This window comes from Porites lutea, chromosome 2 (assembly GCF_958299795.1).
Source record: "Porites lutea chromosome 2, jaPorLute2.1, whole genome shotgun sequence".
In the NCBI taxonomy this organism is placed as follows: domain Eukaryota; kingdom Metazoa; phylum Cnidaria; class Anthozoa; order Scleractinia; family Poritidae; genus Porites; species Porites lutea.
In genome coordinates this window covers 3,590,001-3,610,055 of record NC_133202.1, presented here as the reverse complement: position 1 = coordinate 3,610,055, position 20,055 = coordinate 3,590,001, and the positions used below count along the sequence as shown (strand labels likewise).

General features: G+C 38.9%; 2 protein-coding genes and 2 pseudogenes across 4 annotated transcripts in view; 1 reads left to right on the top strand and 3 right to left on the bottom strand.

The window, feature by feature from the left end:
* The window catches only part of LOC140927438 (neurexin-4-like), a 41,796-nt gene extending 38,753 nt beyond the window's left edge, over nt 1–3,043 (bottom strand). For 2 of the 3 annotated variants that reach the window (XM_073377084.1, XM_073377085.1), the window contains exon 1: nt 2,591–2,596. Coding sequence is in view for 1 of the 3 variants with exons in the window: in XM_073377083.1 (XP_073233184.1) it covers nt 2,591–2,897 (307 nt within the window). In the remaining 2 variants the exon portion in view is untranslated. Of the gene's footprint in view, nt 1–2,590 lie in introns of all 3 variants that reach the window. The other variant, XM_073377083.1, reaches the window with a different exon arrangement.
* A 5,042-nt stretch (nt 3,044–8,085) lies between these two features.
* Nucleotides 8,086–10,264, top strand: LOC140925062 (neurexin-4-like; annotated as a pseudogene).
* Nucleotides 10,265–14,344: 4,080 nt separating this feature from the next.
* LOC140927437 (neurexin-4-like) overlaps nt 14,345–20,055 on the bottom strand; it is a 21,452-nt gene continuing 15,741 nt past the window's right edge. Inside the window, exon 3 of the mRNA XM_073377082.1 lies at nt 14,345–14,967. Within this exon, the coding sequence (XP_073233183.1) occupies nt 14,345–14,967 (623 nt within the window). The remainder of the gene's footprint in view (nt 14,968–20,055) is intronic.
* The window catches only part of LOC140927273 (uncharacterized), a 4,457-nt pseudogene continuing 2,312 nt past the window's right edge, over nt 17,911–20,055 (bottom strand).

The following is a 20,055-nucleotide window of genomic DNA, read 5'->3' as shown; positions in this document are numbered from 1 at the left end:
AAAAATAAAGCTGTTTTGAAGTCTACTGATGAAACATCTTGGACCAACAAATTAAAGTTCTAAGAGTTTCGACTCAGTAGTTTATAGCACTAGATAAATTACAATAAAATACGATTCTCTTGTGGACTTTTTCTGTTTCGTTTGATAAGGAAACGGTTGATACCGTTTTTCAAGTCTGACACTCTAGAGTAATCATTTTGGGTTAGCTGGCGTAATTTTTGTGACCTCTCAGGCAAAAACGTTCCGAACGCTTTGCCGTTTTTACACGGATAGCCGTTCAATAGCCGTTCATCAGCCGTTCGAACGGACTGGCATGCCGTTCGAACGCCTCGAGCTAACCGTTCTAAAAAATTCATCATCCGTTCGAACGGTTCGAGCTATGCGTTCGACAAAACTCATCAGCCGTTCGAACGGCTCGAGCTATCCGTTCGAGAAAATTCATCAGCCGTTTGAACGGCTAGAGCTATCCGTTCAAGAAAGAAACAGTAAGTTATTTTGACGACTTCAAAACAATAAATTCGCCATTCTTCGTCATGTCAGGTATGGGAATATTGAAGAATCTTAATATCGTAAACTTATATCGAGTAAAGTCTATGTTAAAGTTCAAAATCAACGTAAATCTACCTCGTTTGTTGTGTATTGTCGTTTCTGCGGCTCTAAATGGCGAATTTGAGCGATTTGGTGGGCTTTGCGTTGACTGTTACTACATGACTTGTTATTATGTCATCCTTTCGACCTTATCCGTTCGGAAATTTTGATTTGCCGTTCATCCTTTCGACCTTATCCGTTCGGTAATTTTTGATTTGCCGTTTATCCGTTCGAATAATTTTTGTTAGCCGTTTATCCGTTCAACCTCATCCGTTCGAAAATTTCAATTAGCCGTTTATCCGTTCGACCTCATCCGTTCGAAAAATTCATAGCCTGCGTAGCAAGCGTTTCTGTACGGTTTAGGAGAAAAGAACGAGGAACGAGAGTCAAAGACCGCGAGAAAAGTGGCGCAAGTAAAAGAGCGGGGAGGGGGTGGGGAAGAAAGGAAGGAAACGCTTGCAGACAAACCCCGGGATTTTGAAAACCACCCACTTGGTCTGTCACGCCTGAGTTCACGAACCAACATTTGATGCTGTCATCAACTGTCATAATTGACCAATAAAATGTTTGGCCTTCCGTGGAGCGGAAATGAACTTTAGAGGACGCGTTTCTGTAACTAAAATATTTTTTTTTTGTATTTTGGAGCGCTTGGACGGCGTTAATGGTGAAATCTCAATGAATCCGAACGATCAATGCAGGCTTTGTACATTTGTCTTCTTAATCCGTCTTAAAGGAAGGACCGCGAGGGTGAATGAAGTTTTAAAATTTTAGCTCTAAACCTCCAGAAAGTTGGATTTGAAGTGGTAAAATGTGACAAGCATTCAAGTCTAGATCAGCTAGACAGAACGGCTTACCGTTCTCGCCACGGCACAGACAACTAGAGTGCTCTTGTAAAAGCATCCTAGAACAAAGCTAACCCGGCAACTGAAAGTTCGCGTGGAGAACCAAGCAGAAATTTTGACTGAGTCACAATGCAGGTCTTCCTAGTTGATGTAGCTTCAGTTTAAGGTGCAATCCATTCTTCAAAATTTGTATCTGTAAATCACTAACCGAGAGAATTTAACATCCCGCAAAAAAACAAAAAACAAACACTAACGAGCTGGGCCCAGCATAGGAAACCAGCCCATTCCCTGACAAAAGAAAATCGCTTTTAGTTATTCAGATCCAGGAGACAAATAAAACGACCTGAAACCCTTATAAAGTCGCAAGAAGAGCTTTGTGTTTCGAAAGAAGTTAAATAAAATGCTCTTGCATTGGAGGGAAAATCTTGCCGACCAGAATAAACAATAACCACAGAAAATTAATATGCGTGTCACGTACCAAACATGACCTCTCAGTATGAAACAAACCTTTGATCGACACATGTCAACATTGTTCGACTAGCCGAGCCAATCAGGCGCTGCATTCGCTGGCGAACGCAGGTTTTCAAAATCGAGGGGTTTGTCTGCAAGCGTTTCCTTACTTCCCCTCCCCCTCCCCCCTCTTTCACTTTTTGGCTCTCGTTTCATTTCTCGCGCGGTCAAATCCGAAAGTCCCCTTCCTCGGTATTTCTTTGCCCCGAAACCAAACGGAAACGCTTGCTACGCAGGCTAAAAAATTCAAGAAGCCGTTTATCCGTTCGACCTCATCCGTTCGAAAATCTTTATTAGCCGTTCATCCATTTACGGTACCCGTTTCGAACGGCTTGCCTAACCGTTCGTCGCCCGTTCGCTTGCCGTTCCGTTCAGCGTTTGAACGGCTAGCGTTCGGAACGTTATCGCGTGAGAGGTCAATTATTATTTTATTTACTGTTTATAACACAACGGCAAGCTACACCGCTTGCCCTGTTGAGATCTGTTGGCATCATATGTGCAATATGCAGCTAATTTTTCTTCCTATCAGCCTTGTTGCATTCAGATAGAGAATGCAAAAAATGATTTAACCTGAAGCCTTCCTATTTATATTTGCCCACAGTACAATCACCTTTGTCTTCAAAGGATGATATGCTTATCTTCAGCCTTACCTGGATATCTAGCCATTCCCATGTAGATGGAAGATGCTTGCATAAAACAGGCTGGGCAAGTTTCTCGCGAGTGAGTGTTAAGTTCGCACTTCTTCGAGTTTAGCCAGTAATTCATACTCATGCAGTTTGGATCATTAACACACAAACTAACGCATTCGGGATGGTCATCTTTGAAGCTAGAACTGTAGTTTTTGTAGAAGAGAGCAAACCCACGTTTGGATCTCTCTTGTCGACACGAAAGTCCCGTGACCTTCAAGGAATAAAATAGTACCAAGGGATAAAAGAGAAGCAAGAGAATTTGACTCATTTTTAAGACATCAATTTAACCTCTTGTTAAACCTTTTTAGGAAGCTGCTGCATCATGAAACAGCATCAACAAATGTTTGCATTACACGCAGGCCAATTTTCCTTTTAATTGATCGGGTTACACCGAATTTGGCAGATTTTTATTGACAGAATCGGGATCGGATTCCTCTGAGTTTTTAGAATTTATTTTAGTTAATGCGTGCGCATCACGAGTTTTAAGACAACAGCGTGATGGCCCTTAAAATGCGTGTGTGGGCATGGCGAACCACCATTTAGCTGGTGAAAAAAGAGTTCTCATTTTCATTTGGAATTTCCAGTAACTGTCCCTACTGCAATTTGCGCAAGTTCTCGACAAAAGGATAAACAGTCGTGTGTATACATCTACATCATGTTTAAACAAATTTGATAAAACGTTTTTATTAAAAGTAACACCTGGCAAAATAAACTAGCACAAACCAATAATAAATAGATTTACGTGCTCGTGAAGGTCTTTCTTTTTAAACTAGGCAATTATTAACCAAATTCAGCTGGACAAAGCGACAAAGTGTTTCTGCTTGAGTGACAGTTTATGACAGAGAAAGGTTATGGTTTCAAGGAAATTAAGGATATGTCATAATTTTTAAAATTTGAGCTTTTTCTTTTTTTCAGTAAATCAACAGTGACATTTTCACTGTCTACAGGTCGCCATTACGACACCCGATGGAGAATCATGAAGTTATCCTTATATTAAGCCTCCAGGAAATGTTAGCGACGCCATCGGGGTCTTACGTCCCCTACTCTTTTCGAACAGGTGTGGTTTTTTCTACGTCCCACAAGATCCAAAGAGCTGTACGTGAGACGGACCTACGGTTTTTCGTCCTTATCCGAGAAGACTAGAAAGTCTAACCGTTTGCAGATGTCATTACAAAGGTAGCACTTTCCCTGAGTGCTGGTCTGGCCGGCGTTTGAAACCGGCGACATCCCACTCAGCAAACCGGTGCTCTCACACCTGAGCTAACCAGGCGGCGGTAGTTAATCTAACGAAGAATTTTTCCTAGCGTTGAAGAGGTGGTGATATTTGGAAATATTTAATTTCCTCTTTAAAGGTTACAAATAAGGCGTGGTACTAAAACTAAAACTTTCGTCTCAAACGGAGTCAGGGTTGGAAAGCCCCGGCCGCACCACAAAGAAAAGCGTTTACATAAGAAAATAGCTCAACTCCCACAGGATTGGATTGAAACACCAACATGGCCGCAGTTCCATTGTTTTGGGACACCAATATGGCCATCGTGAAGACGCTCAATTGCATTCAGATTCTTAAAATCATTTAAAATCCCCCATAATACACGCTTTTTGCCCCCTCCCCCAAATTTTCCTTAAACCATTGTTTTTAAATTTCTTTTGACGGACTGCATATTTCAAGGGCACAGTGAAACCTCTATTAAGTGGACACCCTCGGGACCTTCCCAAGTGTCCGCTTAATAGAGGTTGTAAAAATTGCGCAATGTTTGTTAACGATCAACATTCAACTGTTACTCTGTACTGTGATAAAGTTGCATGTTGTTAAAGAAGCTATCCAGAGTTCAAGTTCATTACCTTTCATTACCAAACTTCAGTACGTATTCAAGGACGTAATCTAATACTACTATTGTCAATTCAGTCCGGTGTCCGCTTAATAGAGGTTTCTTTTAAACAATAAAAATTAGCCAAATACAACTTATTTTAGTGTCCGCGTCCGCTTAATAGAGGTGTCCGCTGAACTGGGGTCCGCGTAATAGAGGTTTCACTGTATTTGAAAACAATTACTTATTCAAAACTTGCGGGGTCAAATAGATCTATATTATATTATGGGGGATTCGAAAATAGTCAATAAAGAGTCAGATTTAGCATCAAGTTAAATAACATGCAAATGGCAAACGCGAAATTCAAGTTGGCAATTTCTTAAACTAGGAGATGAGGAGCAAAAAAGTGTCCTAAATAATTTATTTGGATGCACCTGACATGAAATTAATGATTTTTTAAAAAAATAATCAACAACTTTGTTAAAATCTTGTGAAAAACCTGTACACAAAAGAAGAAAAAAAAATTTTGGTACATATAATAAAGAGTAGATGACAAGAAAAAGGAAAGGGAAAACTAGGTCACATGACACATGAAGTTGACGTGAATCTTAAAATTTCTCTTATGACATGAGGGATCATGCCAATTATCAGCCGTGAAATTTGGCTAGATTTTAGCAGAAGTTTTAAACGACCAGTTAGTGACCACTGTCTCTTCAAGGTTGCATTGCACACTTTTGAATTGTTAACACTCAGTGGTTCCACCTGCTACTTCCTTCACCTACAATCAACTAATTAAACAAAAGCCTAATCTTTCCATCGAATGTTTAACGCAGTACGGTACTGCTGAGTCAAATTTAAGCAATGCAAATATTAGCTATTATTCCAAGAAAAATGATTTTTTATGTTCTAGTAAATGAGCTAAAATGCACTGATTATGAACGGTTTGATGTCGAGCTAGGTTTTAGAACCTTTGGCGCATCTCACAAAACAGTGTTAACATATACTTATACATGAACCGTACCACCTGTTTTTTAAAAAAGTAAACGGTTAAATTAAAATACTTATTCTGTCAGTCCTATTGGTTGACAAGTAAATATCTTGGCACTGAAATTAGTCCTTCAATTGACGAAAACAATATTCCTGGCTACATGGTTTTCTTTGGCCACAGGTTATCTTGGCACGAGATTGGCTGTGAGCACAAGAAATTTAAATCAATTGTAATTAAAAATGATAAAACGAGGTGATAAATTTAAGTGAAAAATTGCTTTAAAGTTATAGAAGCTGCTACAGTACTACAAGTTTAACATTTATCAGCTACGACTTTATGGAAATTAGTGATACTTAAAACGGCTTTATTTGAAAGTAGATGTTTCCTTGAGATTAAATGAGTTTGCTACCAAAACTATACACATCATTTTTTATTATTTCAATAGGAAATATTAATTTCTAAACTCTCCGGTCGATGTGACCCAGTATTTAATAATGCCGCACCTAAACCAATCGCGCTTTATTTATTTGCCTTAACGGTTCTAACATACGTCAAATTATAGACGCTTAAACGACCACTTTAAATTTTGTGCGGACCAGAGAATATTAATAATGGCTGTTTTGGTCGGAAAGATGGCAAATGGAACTTCATATGTTGTTTTCGTCGTTTGCTTTTTCCTTGCAATTCAGTATTCAAGAAGTTTAGGTGAGAAAGACTTTTATCTCATTCCCAGTGCAAGCCAGTTTAAAATTAATATCTGAGCTTCGAGCGTTTCTGAAAACAAACCCTTCGTTAACAAGTTAGCAGGTGCACTAATGGCAGACAGTATATCGAATATAATGCAAGTAGAAATTGAATTTGGACGCGATTTGTTTTAAAAACTCGTATAAACGTTCGAGTTAAAAATGTTAACTTCAATGCTCTCTTTTCACCATGCAAATTTAAAAAACTCTCCGTTGCTCGGAAAGTCATCCTTTGAACAGCTTAATAAGTAAAACTTGCATATCACTGATATTTAACAATTGTTCCAGCCAACAAGGCGCGTAGCGCCGAGTGGGCTAAAATTATCTCATACTCCCAAGCAAGAGTGGAATAATTGTTTTATTAAAAACGCCCACAAAATATCGAAAATTCTTCCCGACTTTATTTGTAAAAGAACCGATTTTCAGCTTGTTTTTAAATTTTGAGCAGACGCGTACAGTTGCCACATTTGGAGAGCTTGGCTCATATACCATGATGACTAAGCCAATCAGAGCTCTAGAATTGCATTATCCAATTATACAGTTTTTAATAATAGTGGATGGTTTAGAGGCCTTTTCTCTCTTACTATCGATAAAAAGTGCAATGTTTAGTGACTTTGGACAAAGTAGCTGCGAAAAGAAAAGAAAAACGATCAACTTATCACACCAAATTATAACTTGTAAAAATTGATGTGTTTAAAACTGGAGGGAAATGGGAGCTCGAAATCGCTACTATTTGGAAAACGGTCGACGCTTTATAAAGAAATTTATGCTCTTAAGTACAAATTGTTCCATTGTGCTTGATATTAATGTCGCTCCGCGCTACCGTTATCGACGACGAAATCTTTAGGCTGACTAATCTAATGAATCTTCATGTGGGTAAAAACAGTTTTAGGGTGGACTAATGCAACTAGAGCGTATAGCCGTTGCATTTCTAGATTGTTCACAGTCCCCTATTTTTTCGTGAGATCGTTTAGATACACCGCTTTTTACCGTCACGTCTATCTTGATTTTCAAATGTATCGAGGGGGCGGGCGTCGGGGATTATAGCTCGGGGGGGGGGGGGGGGGGGAGCGAGAAAAATAGAGGGACTGTAATAACATCACTGCAGCTCGCGTTCACGGAGCGCGTTGTACCAGCAACGCAGGCATTTGATTGGTAGATGTTAATTTGCGTTGATAACGGGTTTAGTTTAAGTTGCCGACATTGACAAGTCGTTGACAAGTCGACGTTTCCATTAAACGTACGCTTTCATACCATAAGGGACATCTTGCGCAAAAACACGAAGGATTTTTGGTATTTTGATTAGGAAAATGTTTTCTTGTGCATGTTTGCCGATTTTATTTCGAGGAATGGCCCAGAAACATTATAAAATCACTGTTTCGAAAGGAGATATTTGAGGATATTTGTAAACACGCGTAATCGATGCTAAATGTGTCTGGCATGTTTTTTTTATCTCCAGCGGAGTTTCTTAATTAAAGAATGGTAAAAGGCGTGAAATTCCTGTCACGCCTCCTGAACGCGAGCTGCAGTGATGTTATTACAGTCCCTCTACTTTTCTCGCTTCCTCCCAAACCGCCCCCGCCCCCTAGGTAGTTTTGACACTCATGCAAGATGGGTAGCCCGTAACGCAAAGCTCTCGATCTCGATGATCTTACGGAAAAATAGAGGACTGTGAACAGTCAATTTTTATCCTTTAAAACAACCGAAGCGCACTATATTTAATAAACATTCATTAATAAATAAGAAAGTCATATAAAATAACATGTTTAAAACCTAAAGGAACTTTTGTGAAAGAAAATCACTATATCCTCCATTAGCTATCAAAGGCGCCGTTTTGATCACATTTTGTTTTTTACTTTTAATGTTTTTCAAACGGGACATAATATATACTTTCTATTTATACCAGCTGCGGAGGAATGCCGCATTATTATGTTCAAGGAACCAACACTCAACACAGTCATAGAGGGCCACTTAATCAGCAGGGCAGAGGTGCTTAACGAAGGGAGCTGTCGAGTGAAGTGTTATATGGAGCCCAATTGCGTGTCCATAAATATGGGGCCATCAATAAGTGGTAAAACCATATGTGAACTGAATAATGCCACTGGTGAAAATGGATTTGCTGCTGCACTAAACTACAAAGCTGCCCACACTTATCTGGCAATCGAGGTAAAACCAGTTTTATTCTAAAGTGATGGAATTATGACTAAAATACTTAGGATAATCGGAGAATTTTGTTATTTCCGTAAATTTGCTAGTTTGTAGAAACAAAAATCATCATCATTATTAGCATCATTGTCACTTTCAGTTTCATTATTCGTGTTATCGTCATCATTATCACTATCATCAGCATCATAATAATCACTGCTAACATTATTTCCACGTATCGTCATCATCATTTTTATTCATTTTGTAGATCTGGATGCCTGGTATAATAAAAGAAAAAGGAGGAAAACAAGTTTTATTGGCATTTATCCGCATTTATTCGATGGGACTATGTATGATAAGAAGAATTATGCAGATCGACGCGGCCTCTGCGGTTTTTCAACAACCTCCGAGATCTACATAATTCTTAATATCATATTTAAAATACTTTTCAGCTCCAAGCGTAATTACCTCTATGTAAAAAGCCTCCCTCTTTAAATCATTTGGCTGATCCATGGCATTTTTAGAATATGAAGGGCGTTTATTCAAGCAGACATCCTGCACATGGCGGATGTATTTCCAGGAGTAGTAGTTTTGTCTATTCTCCTTGTTTTTTTTGTTATTTGTGAGCCAGTAGTCAATTCCATGTTCTCATAGCGTGTGAAATCTTCCGTCCAAGTTGAAAAGATCTGCACTGGGACGTCAATTGTATTGATATTGAAAAACTGGGGAATTTAAGCCAGTCAGAGACCAATGCATCGGTCCGTTATTGTTATTGTTACCATTACTGGACCTGGACTATCGTTGTAACATTAACTCGTCTATCTTTTCTTCAGAATCCCTGCAGTAGTAGTCCATGTCTGAACAATGGCACATGCCAAGCTGGATTCACAAGAAAAGGATTTCGTTGCAGATGTCATAAAGGATTCATCGGAAGTTTTTGCAACCGGATAGGTATGGCTCAGCCCCATGAGCAGATAACTCTATTGGTCCTAATTGTTAAGTTTTTTTGTAGTTAACATGACAAAATATCCAGATATTTGTATTAGTAATAAAACTTTTAAACTATTGCAGTATAGTTATCTTTTTTTTTTTTAGGATTTCATTGTCGTATATTCTTCCTTAGATTAGACCGAAATTATTACTGTGCCGTATAACTAAAGTTTATTTATTCATTTTTTCAATTATCAAAATGAAAAAAAATACGCAGATTCACTTGTTTCCTAGATTACTTTATACGAAAAGGATTGCCGCTTTCAGCGTTACTACAACTTGATCTGTGATGCAATTATTCAATTTCCTTTTAGCAAAATCATGCAGCCATCTTAAAAAACTGGACCATTTAGCGGCGAGTGGAAGTTACGTCATTGATCCTGACGGTGAGGGAGGCTTGCCACCTATGTATGACGTGACTTGTGACATGAAAGACAAGGATGGCCTTGGCGTGACTGTCATTAGTCATGACAGTGAAAGCAGGACATTGGTGAAGGATTATGAAGGTCCAGGCAGCTACTCACGTGACATCTCTTACACTGGAGCAAGTCGGTGTCAGCTCGCGAGTCTCACCAATGTCTCGTCACACTGTGAACAGTTTATCAAGTATGAGTGTAAAGGATCGGCCTTAAACAAAAATGAGAACAAGTTTGGATGGTGGGTGTCACGCAGTTCTTCTAAGATGTTGTATTGGGGAGGGGCTACTCCCGGCAGTGGTAAATGCGCATGTGGGATGAACAACACATGTGCAGGCTATAAGAATTATGTTTGCACCTGTGATAAAAACGATGATGAATGACGTGAGGACAGCGGTCTCCTTACTGACAAGACAAGTCTTCCAGTCATACAACTCAAATTTGGAGACACTCGTTCTCACGGCAATAGAAGCGAGGAGGGATACCACACGCTTGGGAAACTTAAGTGTTTTGGAACAGAACTAACGCCCATAGATTCCTCTTAGGGCATTCAAACAAGTTCAACAAGTTATCAGGGACGGAATTTTGAACCCAGAAGCCACATATTCGGAGGTCAGGGCCCGGTTGCATAAAACGCTCGTAACAACTACTACTTAAGTCAGTTGCATTAAATTACTTAAGTGGTCCACTTGGGGAATTCACTTAAGTGGTTGCACTTACGATTTTTGTAAGTGTTCACTTAAGTGTCGTTTATGCAATAGAAATTGCGGGTGTTTCATAAAACCTTTTTTACGGGAAAAATAGCACGTAAATTTACAGGACCTATGTAGGTCCCGTATCGTTACTGTTTTTACTAAACTTAAGGAGATCTTTTACTGAGAAGTGAAAAAAAGTATTTTTCTTCACGTTATTCCTTCTAATGCGCTTTGTTAACCTCTGATGTACACTTTAAAGCCGACGATGTGATAAAAGAAGAAGAACTATTATTATTTTCAGTAGATATTGAAGATAAATAACGTCTGCATGCAAATTTCATTTTTTTGAGAGGCTTAACAGTGTTCGAAACGACTTAAAACTTTCTTTACACTCACCGATGGTAAGCCTAAAAAAAAAGAGTGAGTCATTAATGAAGTACTATATCAAAGTTACGTGTGCCTTCAAGTGATCCCGTGAGTTACCAAGTAAAACAGAAACTTATACGAGAGTGCTAAGTGCGTTCCATGCAACACACGTAAGTGTACCCATAACGGATTCGTAAGTGACCTACTTAAGTGGGCACTTAAGTGTAGGTTTTATGCCACCGGGACCAGGGCCCGGTTGCATAAAACTCGAGCCCAATTATGGTCATTTTATGAACCTGTTTCTACCCGGTTTCTGTTTTCTATAATGCTTTCTTTCTCTTTTTAAAGCCGGAGAACTAAAAGGTTCCAATAAGATCTTGGGCCACCTGTGCTCGTAATGCCTTTACCCATTATTTACTCTTGTAAGTGTTCTTTGTGCTCAGTGCTCAGTAATCAGACCGCTTGCAAGCACCCATAACAACCTTTTACCATTATTAGCGGAGAGTGGAAGTTCCGGCATAGTGAGGGAGGCCTGCCACTTATGTATGACATGAGTAGTGAGATGAATGACAATACGATGGAGTTGGCGTGACACATCCGTCACGAACATTGATGTCGGGACATGAAACTCTAGCGGTCAATTTATTAAAACATTTACAAGTGCAATTTTCAAGTGTAGCTATTCTTTTCAGACTCAGACAATGGCTCCCTTGTAAGTGACCACGCAATATGTCTCACCTGGCGAGTCTCACCAATGTCTCGTCACACTGCAATGAGCAGTTTATTAAATATCAATGTAAGGGCTCGGTCTTTAATAAAAATATGAGACAGTTCTTTGGATGGTGGGTGTCACCCAGTTCTCCTAAAATGTCATATTTGGGAGGGGCATTATAACTGTCCAGAACAGGCCAAGCTTGCTAAGCGAGCTTTTTTTCGAGAGAGGAAACCTCATAGCATTGCGCTAAAAATTAAAATCCACTGCCATAACATATCGAGGCTCAACTGTTTAATTTTAATGAGACTGGCCTGTTGTTCAAACTTTCACTAACTGTAGCTAGCCATTTATAAATATGCTGCTAATGTAATAAATGATAAATGTTTTTTGCATTCCCGTTAGCCAAGATTTTAAACTGATAATCAAGAAGTGAAATTCTCTACAAACAACTAGCGATTTTTTCAAAGAAACAGGTACTGAACACGCGAATGATTTTCATCTTCCTTTCTGTAGAAGCAATCTTCGAAGTTCTGTAAGATTCCAAGGACCATCCTATTATAACTGTTTCAGGAATTGATGATGATGATGATGAACTTTATTCATGTGTCGATGTATTTAGCTGACGCTAATTGGGGACACAACATAAAGATAAAATAAATAATGAATAATATGATAAATAAAAGATAAGAAATAAAAAAGCTATAACAAAAGCTATAGTATAATCATATATATATTATATATACATTTAAAATATGCTAAAATAATCAAAACAATTCTAGGAACACGGGCACAACTTAAGAGGTACAAATTACGCACGCGGAGCACTTGTTGCCATTTATCAGTTCAGCAAGAAACCTTGTACATGAGTATAACTATGTCTTGTAACCTCCTATTAAGAAGGCTTGGTAGTTTAGCACGATCTAATAAGTTCATATACGTTTCTGAATGTGAGTTATAAACTATCCTTAGTGCCCGCTCTTGAATTCTTTCAACCTTTCTTGTATCCGACGCCTTACAGAAATGCCATGTGAGATGACAATAGGTGAGATAAGGCATGATAGCAGTTTTATAAAGTAATAGTTTAGTCTCCTACCTCTCTACCTCTTCCAGCTCTCTTTCCTCATTCAAAACTAAACTTCGCAAACTTTCCTTTGAGAATTATTTTTTAAAAAACTCTATAATTATATTTATTTTTTCTTCACGGTGTCTCTTTATATAGGTTATACGTTACTTAGTTTATTACTTTATATTTACCCAGTATACGCTCAATTCTGGCCTTGTGAACGGATACTTTTTTATACTTTGAGGGAGCCCAATATCTATAAGCTTTACGATTTCTTTTTGGGCTCTCTCACCACGTTGCTTCTGTGTATTCGTGTAGTCTTATCCTTTGTTCATTGTGGTCAAATAAACTGAAACTCTGAAACATTGTTGTGCCAGCTTAACTAGCACATTCGGAAACACACTGCGGCCTGACTTCCATTTGAACATCTTTATAAAATGCCTTTCCGATCATCTCTTTATCTTTTAACCTGCATTTGACTTAAAGGTCCCGTTTATACGGAGAAAAGTTGTCGCGGGAAAGAGGGTTACCTTCCCAACCGTTAGCGAGCGTTTATATGGGAAAATCGTTGACCCCTTTGCCTGAGCCAATAACGCTCACGCATCATGCTCTGATTGTCTAAAACAGCACTTGCGCATGCTCTGATTGTCTCGCCTTGACTGAGTTGATCCGGCTGGGCGATCGAGCCAAAGTGTTTATATGAAGAAAAGTTGGCCCGAATTAGGAGGGTGACCATACTATCCAAAGGGAGTTACCCGGCTAGGCGGCCCACCCTTATAGCCGAACAAACTTATTGTTTTTCATATAAACGGTTTAACAAGTTCCATAAGGAAATATAGGAAACGCTTGCCCTCCCAGGGTAGGTCAGTGACCTTTCTTCCCAGGAAAATACGCACGTCTCTATCTCTCCAACCCGGCTGAATCTGGCCTCAGGTGTAGGATATTCCCTGCGTGCAACAAACTCAGGTATTCCGGTCAAATAACGACAGAAGGTAGGACGCCTATGCCTAATTTTCACAAAATTACCGTGTGGCACGAAATTTTTGCGGGAGTTTATTTTTGCGGATCGCTGGAAAAAAAACGCAAAAATTAGAACCCGCAAAAATTTCGTTCCACACGCTACACGCGAAGGTCCTATACCAGTATGAGTAGCTTAAAAAGAAAAACAAAACAGAAACAAAAACAAAATCTTACCAAATATCAACGACGCAAATCAGAGGAATATAATTTACTCAGGTCACTCAGGTCACTCATTACAGTTTTCAGCATGATCCTCACGCCCTCCATTATCAAAATGGTGGCGCTGTTGATTTCCAGACCAATATCGTTCCCTGGGTCTTTTCTTCGCGCACTGGAATAAATGTCGTCATTTTTGTCCTCGTAGACATTCGCTGAGTCAGTTTGTGCAAAGACTCAGTCAATACGCTGTCATTTTGAATGTAGAGACGGCTATAAGTACAAGTTTGTAAGTCCAGAGGGAAATGTAAAATTAAATAGAAAAATAAAACACAAACGGCGGTGATAAACATTCCCAATTTCTGTATAAATAGTTTCGTCATAAATATGTAACGCTCTTTTTTGATTACTTTTGAAAATATATGTTGACTAGCCAAAAGCATACAAAACGCCAAGTTTACATAAAAATGCAAGAGTTCACAATGTTTGTCACAGCTGTTTTTGTTCTATTCAGCATGTGATTAAGCCACGATGGTCCAAGAACAATAGTCTTTATATAAATACTAGAGTTAGTTAATGTTGATTAAGTGAGTGCAGTTTCATAGTCTCATCAAGCTATACCATAGCATTTTAATTTCCCCAGAGTATGGTAACCTTGTTCTCTTGTATCTCCAGTGTCTCCAAACTTGAGCTGTTTGACCGGAAGCTTTGTCTTGTCAGTGAGGAAACCACTGTCTTCACGCCACTTGAAATCGTTTTTATCGCAATGATAACCACGGTTGGGGTTTGCACATGTATTGTTCATTCCACAGGCGCATTTGCCATTTTCAGTTGCTCCGCCCCAGTACGTCATTTTATCATCATCACGTGACATCCACCATCCGAATGGACCGTCGTAGTGGGGCCACGTGTGCAGTAACATTGAATGATTACACTCATACTTGATAAATTGTTCACAGTGTAAAGAGGCTCCAGTGAGACTCGCCAGCTGATGGAGACTAGATCCCTTGTAATGGACGTCACGTGAGTAACTACCTGGTCTTTCCTTTCCATTCACCTGGGTTCTGTTCTCACTGTCGTGACTGATGACTGTAACGCCAACTCCATTTTTGTCAGTCATGTTACAGATGACGTCATACATAGGAAGCAAGCCACCTTCTCCATCAGGGTCAATGACGTAACTTCCACTTTCTGCTCTGCGCTCAATCCTCTTTAGGTCACTACATGATTTGGCTAAACACAGTGATTGAAAATAACCAGGATTAGTTATAAATCAAAACTCTTGGGATATTCCCCAGGAACTAAGGGACGGACCATTAGAAAAGTGATGGGGGGGGGGGGGGGGGGGTGGGGAATTTTCAGCTTGCACGAATTTTTTTTTTCGCTCACTGCTCATTGTGCAGGAATTTTTTTTCAGGTGAACCCCTCTGCACGAATTTTTTTTCAGACAAATTTTGCTTTTTTGTGAACAGCGAAATCTTGATTCATTATCTATGTTTTGTGCTTTATAAATTACACTCACAACAGATCAAAGGATACAGGCCACTTTAATGCAAAATCTTTTCAAAAAATGTACACACTGAGAGAGGAGGAAGCCACTTGGAGTGGACGGTTAATATTTATATTTTTATTATAAATTTTATATGTTGAAAAGTTTAATATTGAAACTGTTTATGGATAAATAAATGTGTAATACAGGATACACTGTATGTTGCAGGTAGACTGACTGCCAATGAAAACGGTACTTTGTGGTTCCAGGAGCCGATTACTTGGTGGTTCTTAATTTTTGTTAAAAGTACCGGTGGCAGTGTTGCTGTTTATGTCGTTGACAGTTATAGTTTTAACACTTACTACTACGTGTGAATGCACTTTTTCATTGTATTATAGAATTCTTATTCAAGGCGGTAAGACCCATCCTCTAATTTTTATTGTGGGCACAAATAGTTTTATAGAATATTTACAAAGCTACCAAATTCTAATATTTATTTATTACAAATTTTATTTTATTATTCCGTGAGATGCCTGTGGCACTCCCACGGTAAAAATCCGGTTCGGTTGTACCCAAAATTGCAAAGCCAGCCAATAGGAATGCCTGAAATCTTTATCGATTATCTCTTCTCCCAAGCCGACCAATCAGATTGTACAAAATCTGTATCGATTTTTAATCGATTTGCTTCCTCTGAAGAACGTTGAAATCAGAACGTTCCTTGCCAAAGTTGTCGCCCTTGAGTTTTCCCACTCGTGCTTTAGGATGGCTTGTTAACCAGCGAAATCCTTCGGGATACTGGCAAGTCACGAAAGGCGACCTAAGCCAAATTATTTCTTCCCTTCATGATTCTTTTTTGTTTAGGTCTAGCTTTTTCATAAGGTTTTAGTAGCGTCTGGTTGCGGGCCATGATTTCCGATAGATTTTTCTATTCGGAGTTCGCCAGTTTTTGCCGTCTCCTATTTCCTTTTTTGCACGCGGAAAATGGGAGGTTAAATCTCGTAAATTTCAACTCGTACCCTTGACGATTGGCGGTGAAATCGCGAAAATATTGTCCTCGTCGATCGACGACTCCCTTTCGGCATGGATTGGACTTCTGGATGGGACACGAATCAGGATCTTAGTAAACTTATCATACCTTGGAATCAGGTATAATCATTGGAACTATGTTAACTTTGAGACCTTGGAAACACATTGCAATTAATTTTTAATCGTATCAAAAGCATCTTATCATGGATTAAAACATTGGAACTTTATCGAACTTTGTATTAAACCCTGGGTTCGACCCTGGATAAAGCAAGCTGATGTTTTGTTTTGTTTTGTTCCATCAACCTAAAACTACAATGTTTATATATTTCTCTTTGAAAAAGTTACCTGTGGCAACTTACTAGCAAAATATGACATATCTTTATACATATAGTTCCTGTTCAGGTTAATCAGAGGGCATTATGCGCATATTCTCCATTACTTGTTTCCGTTAACATTTCAATTTACGTTACACGGGTAAACCTTGTTTTGATGCAAAATAACTTCTTTTTCTTATCCAAGTCGTGCTACGAAAATAACTACATAGCGATAGATCAAAACAAGATCAACTCATCCTTGCGACCACTGACAACTATATAAATTTAGCTTGCGCAGCAGGTGTCGAAAGGGGTAGGGGATAGGGAGGAAGCAAAAAGGGGATGTGGATTGGGGAGAAATAGTAGCCTGCCACGCAGGCTACTATAAATTCAGTCATAAGCACATTAAACCAACCCATACAAGTAACCTACTCATCGATGCTCATAACATGACACATCTTTCCGGTTTCCCTAATTTTTCCAAATTCAGATAGAACGCCATTATGCTTCCATAGACCAACGCATCCCACGGAAACGACTTTAGACGTCTTGTTTTTATTATAATACAGTATACAATGTATGTTGTAGGTACACTAGCTGCAATTTAAAACAAAAACAAGGTTCTATGAAAAGAAAGTGATTTTTGTTTATTCATATTGTGCCTGGTAATATTGTTGATTTCTGAAACTCAGACTTTCTGAAAAATCACAATTGGACCTTCCTTCTGCATGAATTTTTTTTTCCACCCCCTCCCCCCCCCCCCCCCCATCAATGGTCCGTCCCTGACTGACTACTAGCACTTCGTTGGTGTGCATGTGGTTTCATCAGTTTTACACTGCTTTAACTCATTCACACCTGACCCGCCCATTACCGACTGTCACATCATCGTCTATTGTACCAATTGTGACGTAATCAATTTTTTTAAGGTTCATGGACAATTTTGACCGCTAACATATACTGTTTAGGAAAGAGAGGTCGTTCGAATCATACCCAAATCTGCACTGGATTCAGTTAAACATGCTAGAGGAATACACAAAAACGTCGACAGTTGACCAGAAAATTCCTTTGAAAATCTTCTTTATTGACACTACCAGAGCCCTACTCCGTCCCTTTCAAAAAAAAAAAAAAAGTTTCGCAAAACTTTCCCTACTGATCCTGTAGAAGACGAAGAATGTCCAAGAAAAGAAAGAAAGAAAAGAAAAAGAAGCTGGGAAGAAGAGAAAGCGAACGTTAGCCCTCTGCATATTCCTCGAAAAAAAGCCTCACTCTTACTAGCTACGGCCCTAATCCTGATCTCTCTTTAAATGCATGGTTAAGCCAAATGTGAACAAGAAGTGATTTTGAAAAGCATTTCACTATAAAAAATTGCGATAAAACATTTCTTAAAATCATTTTAAGATTAAAAAAATTGCTAAAAAGCGACGACGTTTCGACGTTAGCTGAACGTCATTATCAAGTCAAAATAAGTTAGTGATTTTTGGTCTATAAATACTAAAAAAAACAACAATAGCTGATTAAAAATTGTAACGTGAGAAAATATTAAACAAAGAGTTTCGCACGTATGGAGTCCGTCTGAATATTTAAATTGGGCTTAAGTTTCTCGATGAAGAGCATTTCAAATACTAAACAATCAAATTTGCTCTGGCACTTTCTTAAAACCGTGAATTGGCTTTCTCTCAAAAGGTTGTTGTTACCGTGAGCTTCTAAGAAATGTCTACCGATTGCCGAATTTTTGTGCTCAGCAATGTGTTGATGAAGGTGTCGGGCTGTGTACCCGACATAATCTGCATCGCACAGATCACATGAAAAATTGTAAACAACACACTGCTTATTAACAATTGACGGCTTGATTTCTTTGGGTCTGAGGTCTTGCCCCAATTTCTTGCTCACGAAAACTGGTTGCAAAGTAGGGCCAATCTTATGGCTAAGATCGCGTAACTGCTTACGAACCGCATTAGCGGCCACTTGATCTTTAAAAGGAAGACTAATTCTTACTATGCTACTATCATCATTGTTTCTTTCTGCTTTAATTGTTCGCTGAGGAATTTAGAAAAAGAAACTTTTTGATAGCAGAATCAATAACACTCATTGGATAGTCAAGGCGACTAAATATAGAGCGCAACTTGGCACATTCTGCATTGAAAGCCTCTGTTGTAGACGACAAGGAATAGAGTACTAAAGTGTGACGTCATAAAAATGAAATTTCTGAAATTATGGGATTTGTCAGGATATTCTGAAAGAGCAATGTCCAAGAGGCCTGCTTGCCAAAAATGAGCATTTGGGGGCAAATTGTCTCTGAGATCGTAGCCCAGTTATGCTTACAAAACTCCATACAAACCCTTCTAAGTTTTTTTTGGGTCGACCCAAAAAAAAATTAGAAGGGTTTGTATGGAGTTTTCTGAGTATAACTGGGCTACGATCTCAGAGACAATTTGCCCCCAAATGCTCATTTTTGGCAAGTAGGCCTCTTGGACATTGTTCTTTCAGAATATCCTGACAAATCCCATAATTTCAGAAATTTCATTTTTATGACGTCATCACTTTAGTACTCTATAGGCACGATGTATCATTGTCTGTAATAAAGAGTCTTTATAGCGTTTATCCGTGTGACTTTGGAAATGTAGGAGCAATCCGGTGTTTGTTGGTTTTCTGTAAACTTGAGTTTCAAGTTTAGTTCCGTTCATAACGATTTCAATGCCAATAAAAGGGATCTTGTTATCCACAGGAAGCTCCATCGTAAATGTTAGACTGGGGTGTAGGCCATTCAGGGTACTAAGAAACTCAGCAGCAACATCAACGCTAGGCATTCTAGCCAGAGTATCATCGACGTACCTCTTGTACAACTGGGGCATCAAGCCCTCGCGTGTAAGCTTTTCTTCAAGATGACACATGAAGACATTGGCCATTAGAGGACCAAGGGGCGAGCCCATGGCCACACCATCTGTCTGTTGGTAGAGTTGACCATTAAACTGGAAAAGCTGATTGGTTGTGGCAATTTCGAGTAGTCTAGCAAGCTGGTCCTGTTGCAGATTAAGGCCATAGGTTTTGTTGAACCAATCACCAGTGAAGGCTTTGTTGACTAAGATTTTGATAGTCTCATCTAAAGGCACATTGGTAAAAAGAGCTGTGACCAGCTTGCTAGACTACTCGAAGTTTAATGGTCAACTCTACCAACAGACAGATGGTGTGGCCATGGGCTCGCCCCTCCCTTACCAAATCCAACACTGTTTTGAATGTATTTTTAAGCTATTTTTGAAAACTGTTTTTAACCTGTTTTGTGAAATAGGTTTTAAATAGGGTGAAAGTGTATTTTTAATGTATTTTTTGACTGCTTTTAAAGGTGTTTTAACCTGTTTAAAACGCTATTAAAAAAGAATTTTTAATGTATTTTTAAATTCGTTTAAAATATATAAAAAGTTCCAGGGCTTTTGCAAGGCTCAAAACAGGTCTAAAATAGTTTTTAAATATCTTATAAATCGGAATAAAAACAGG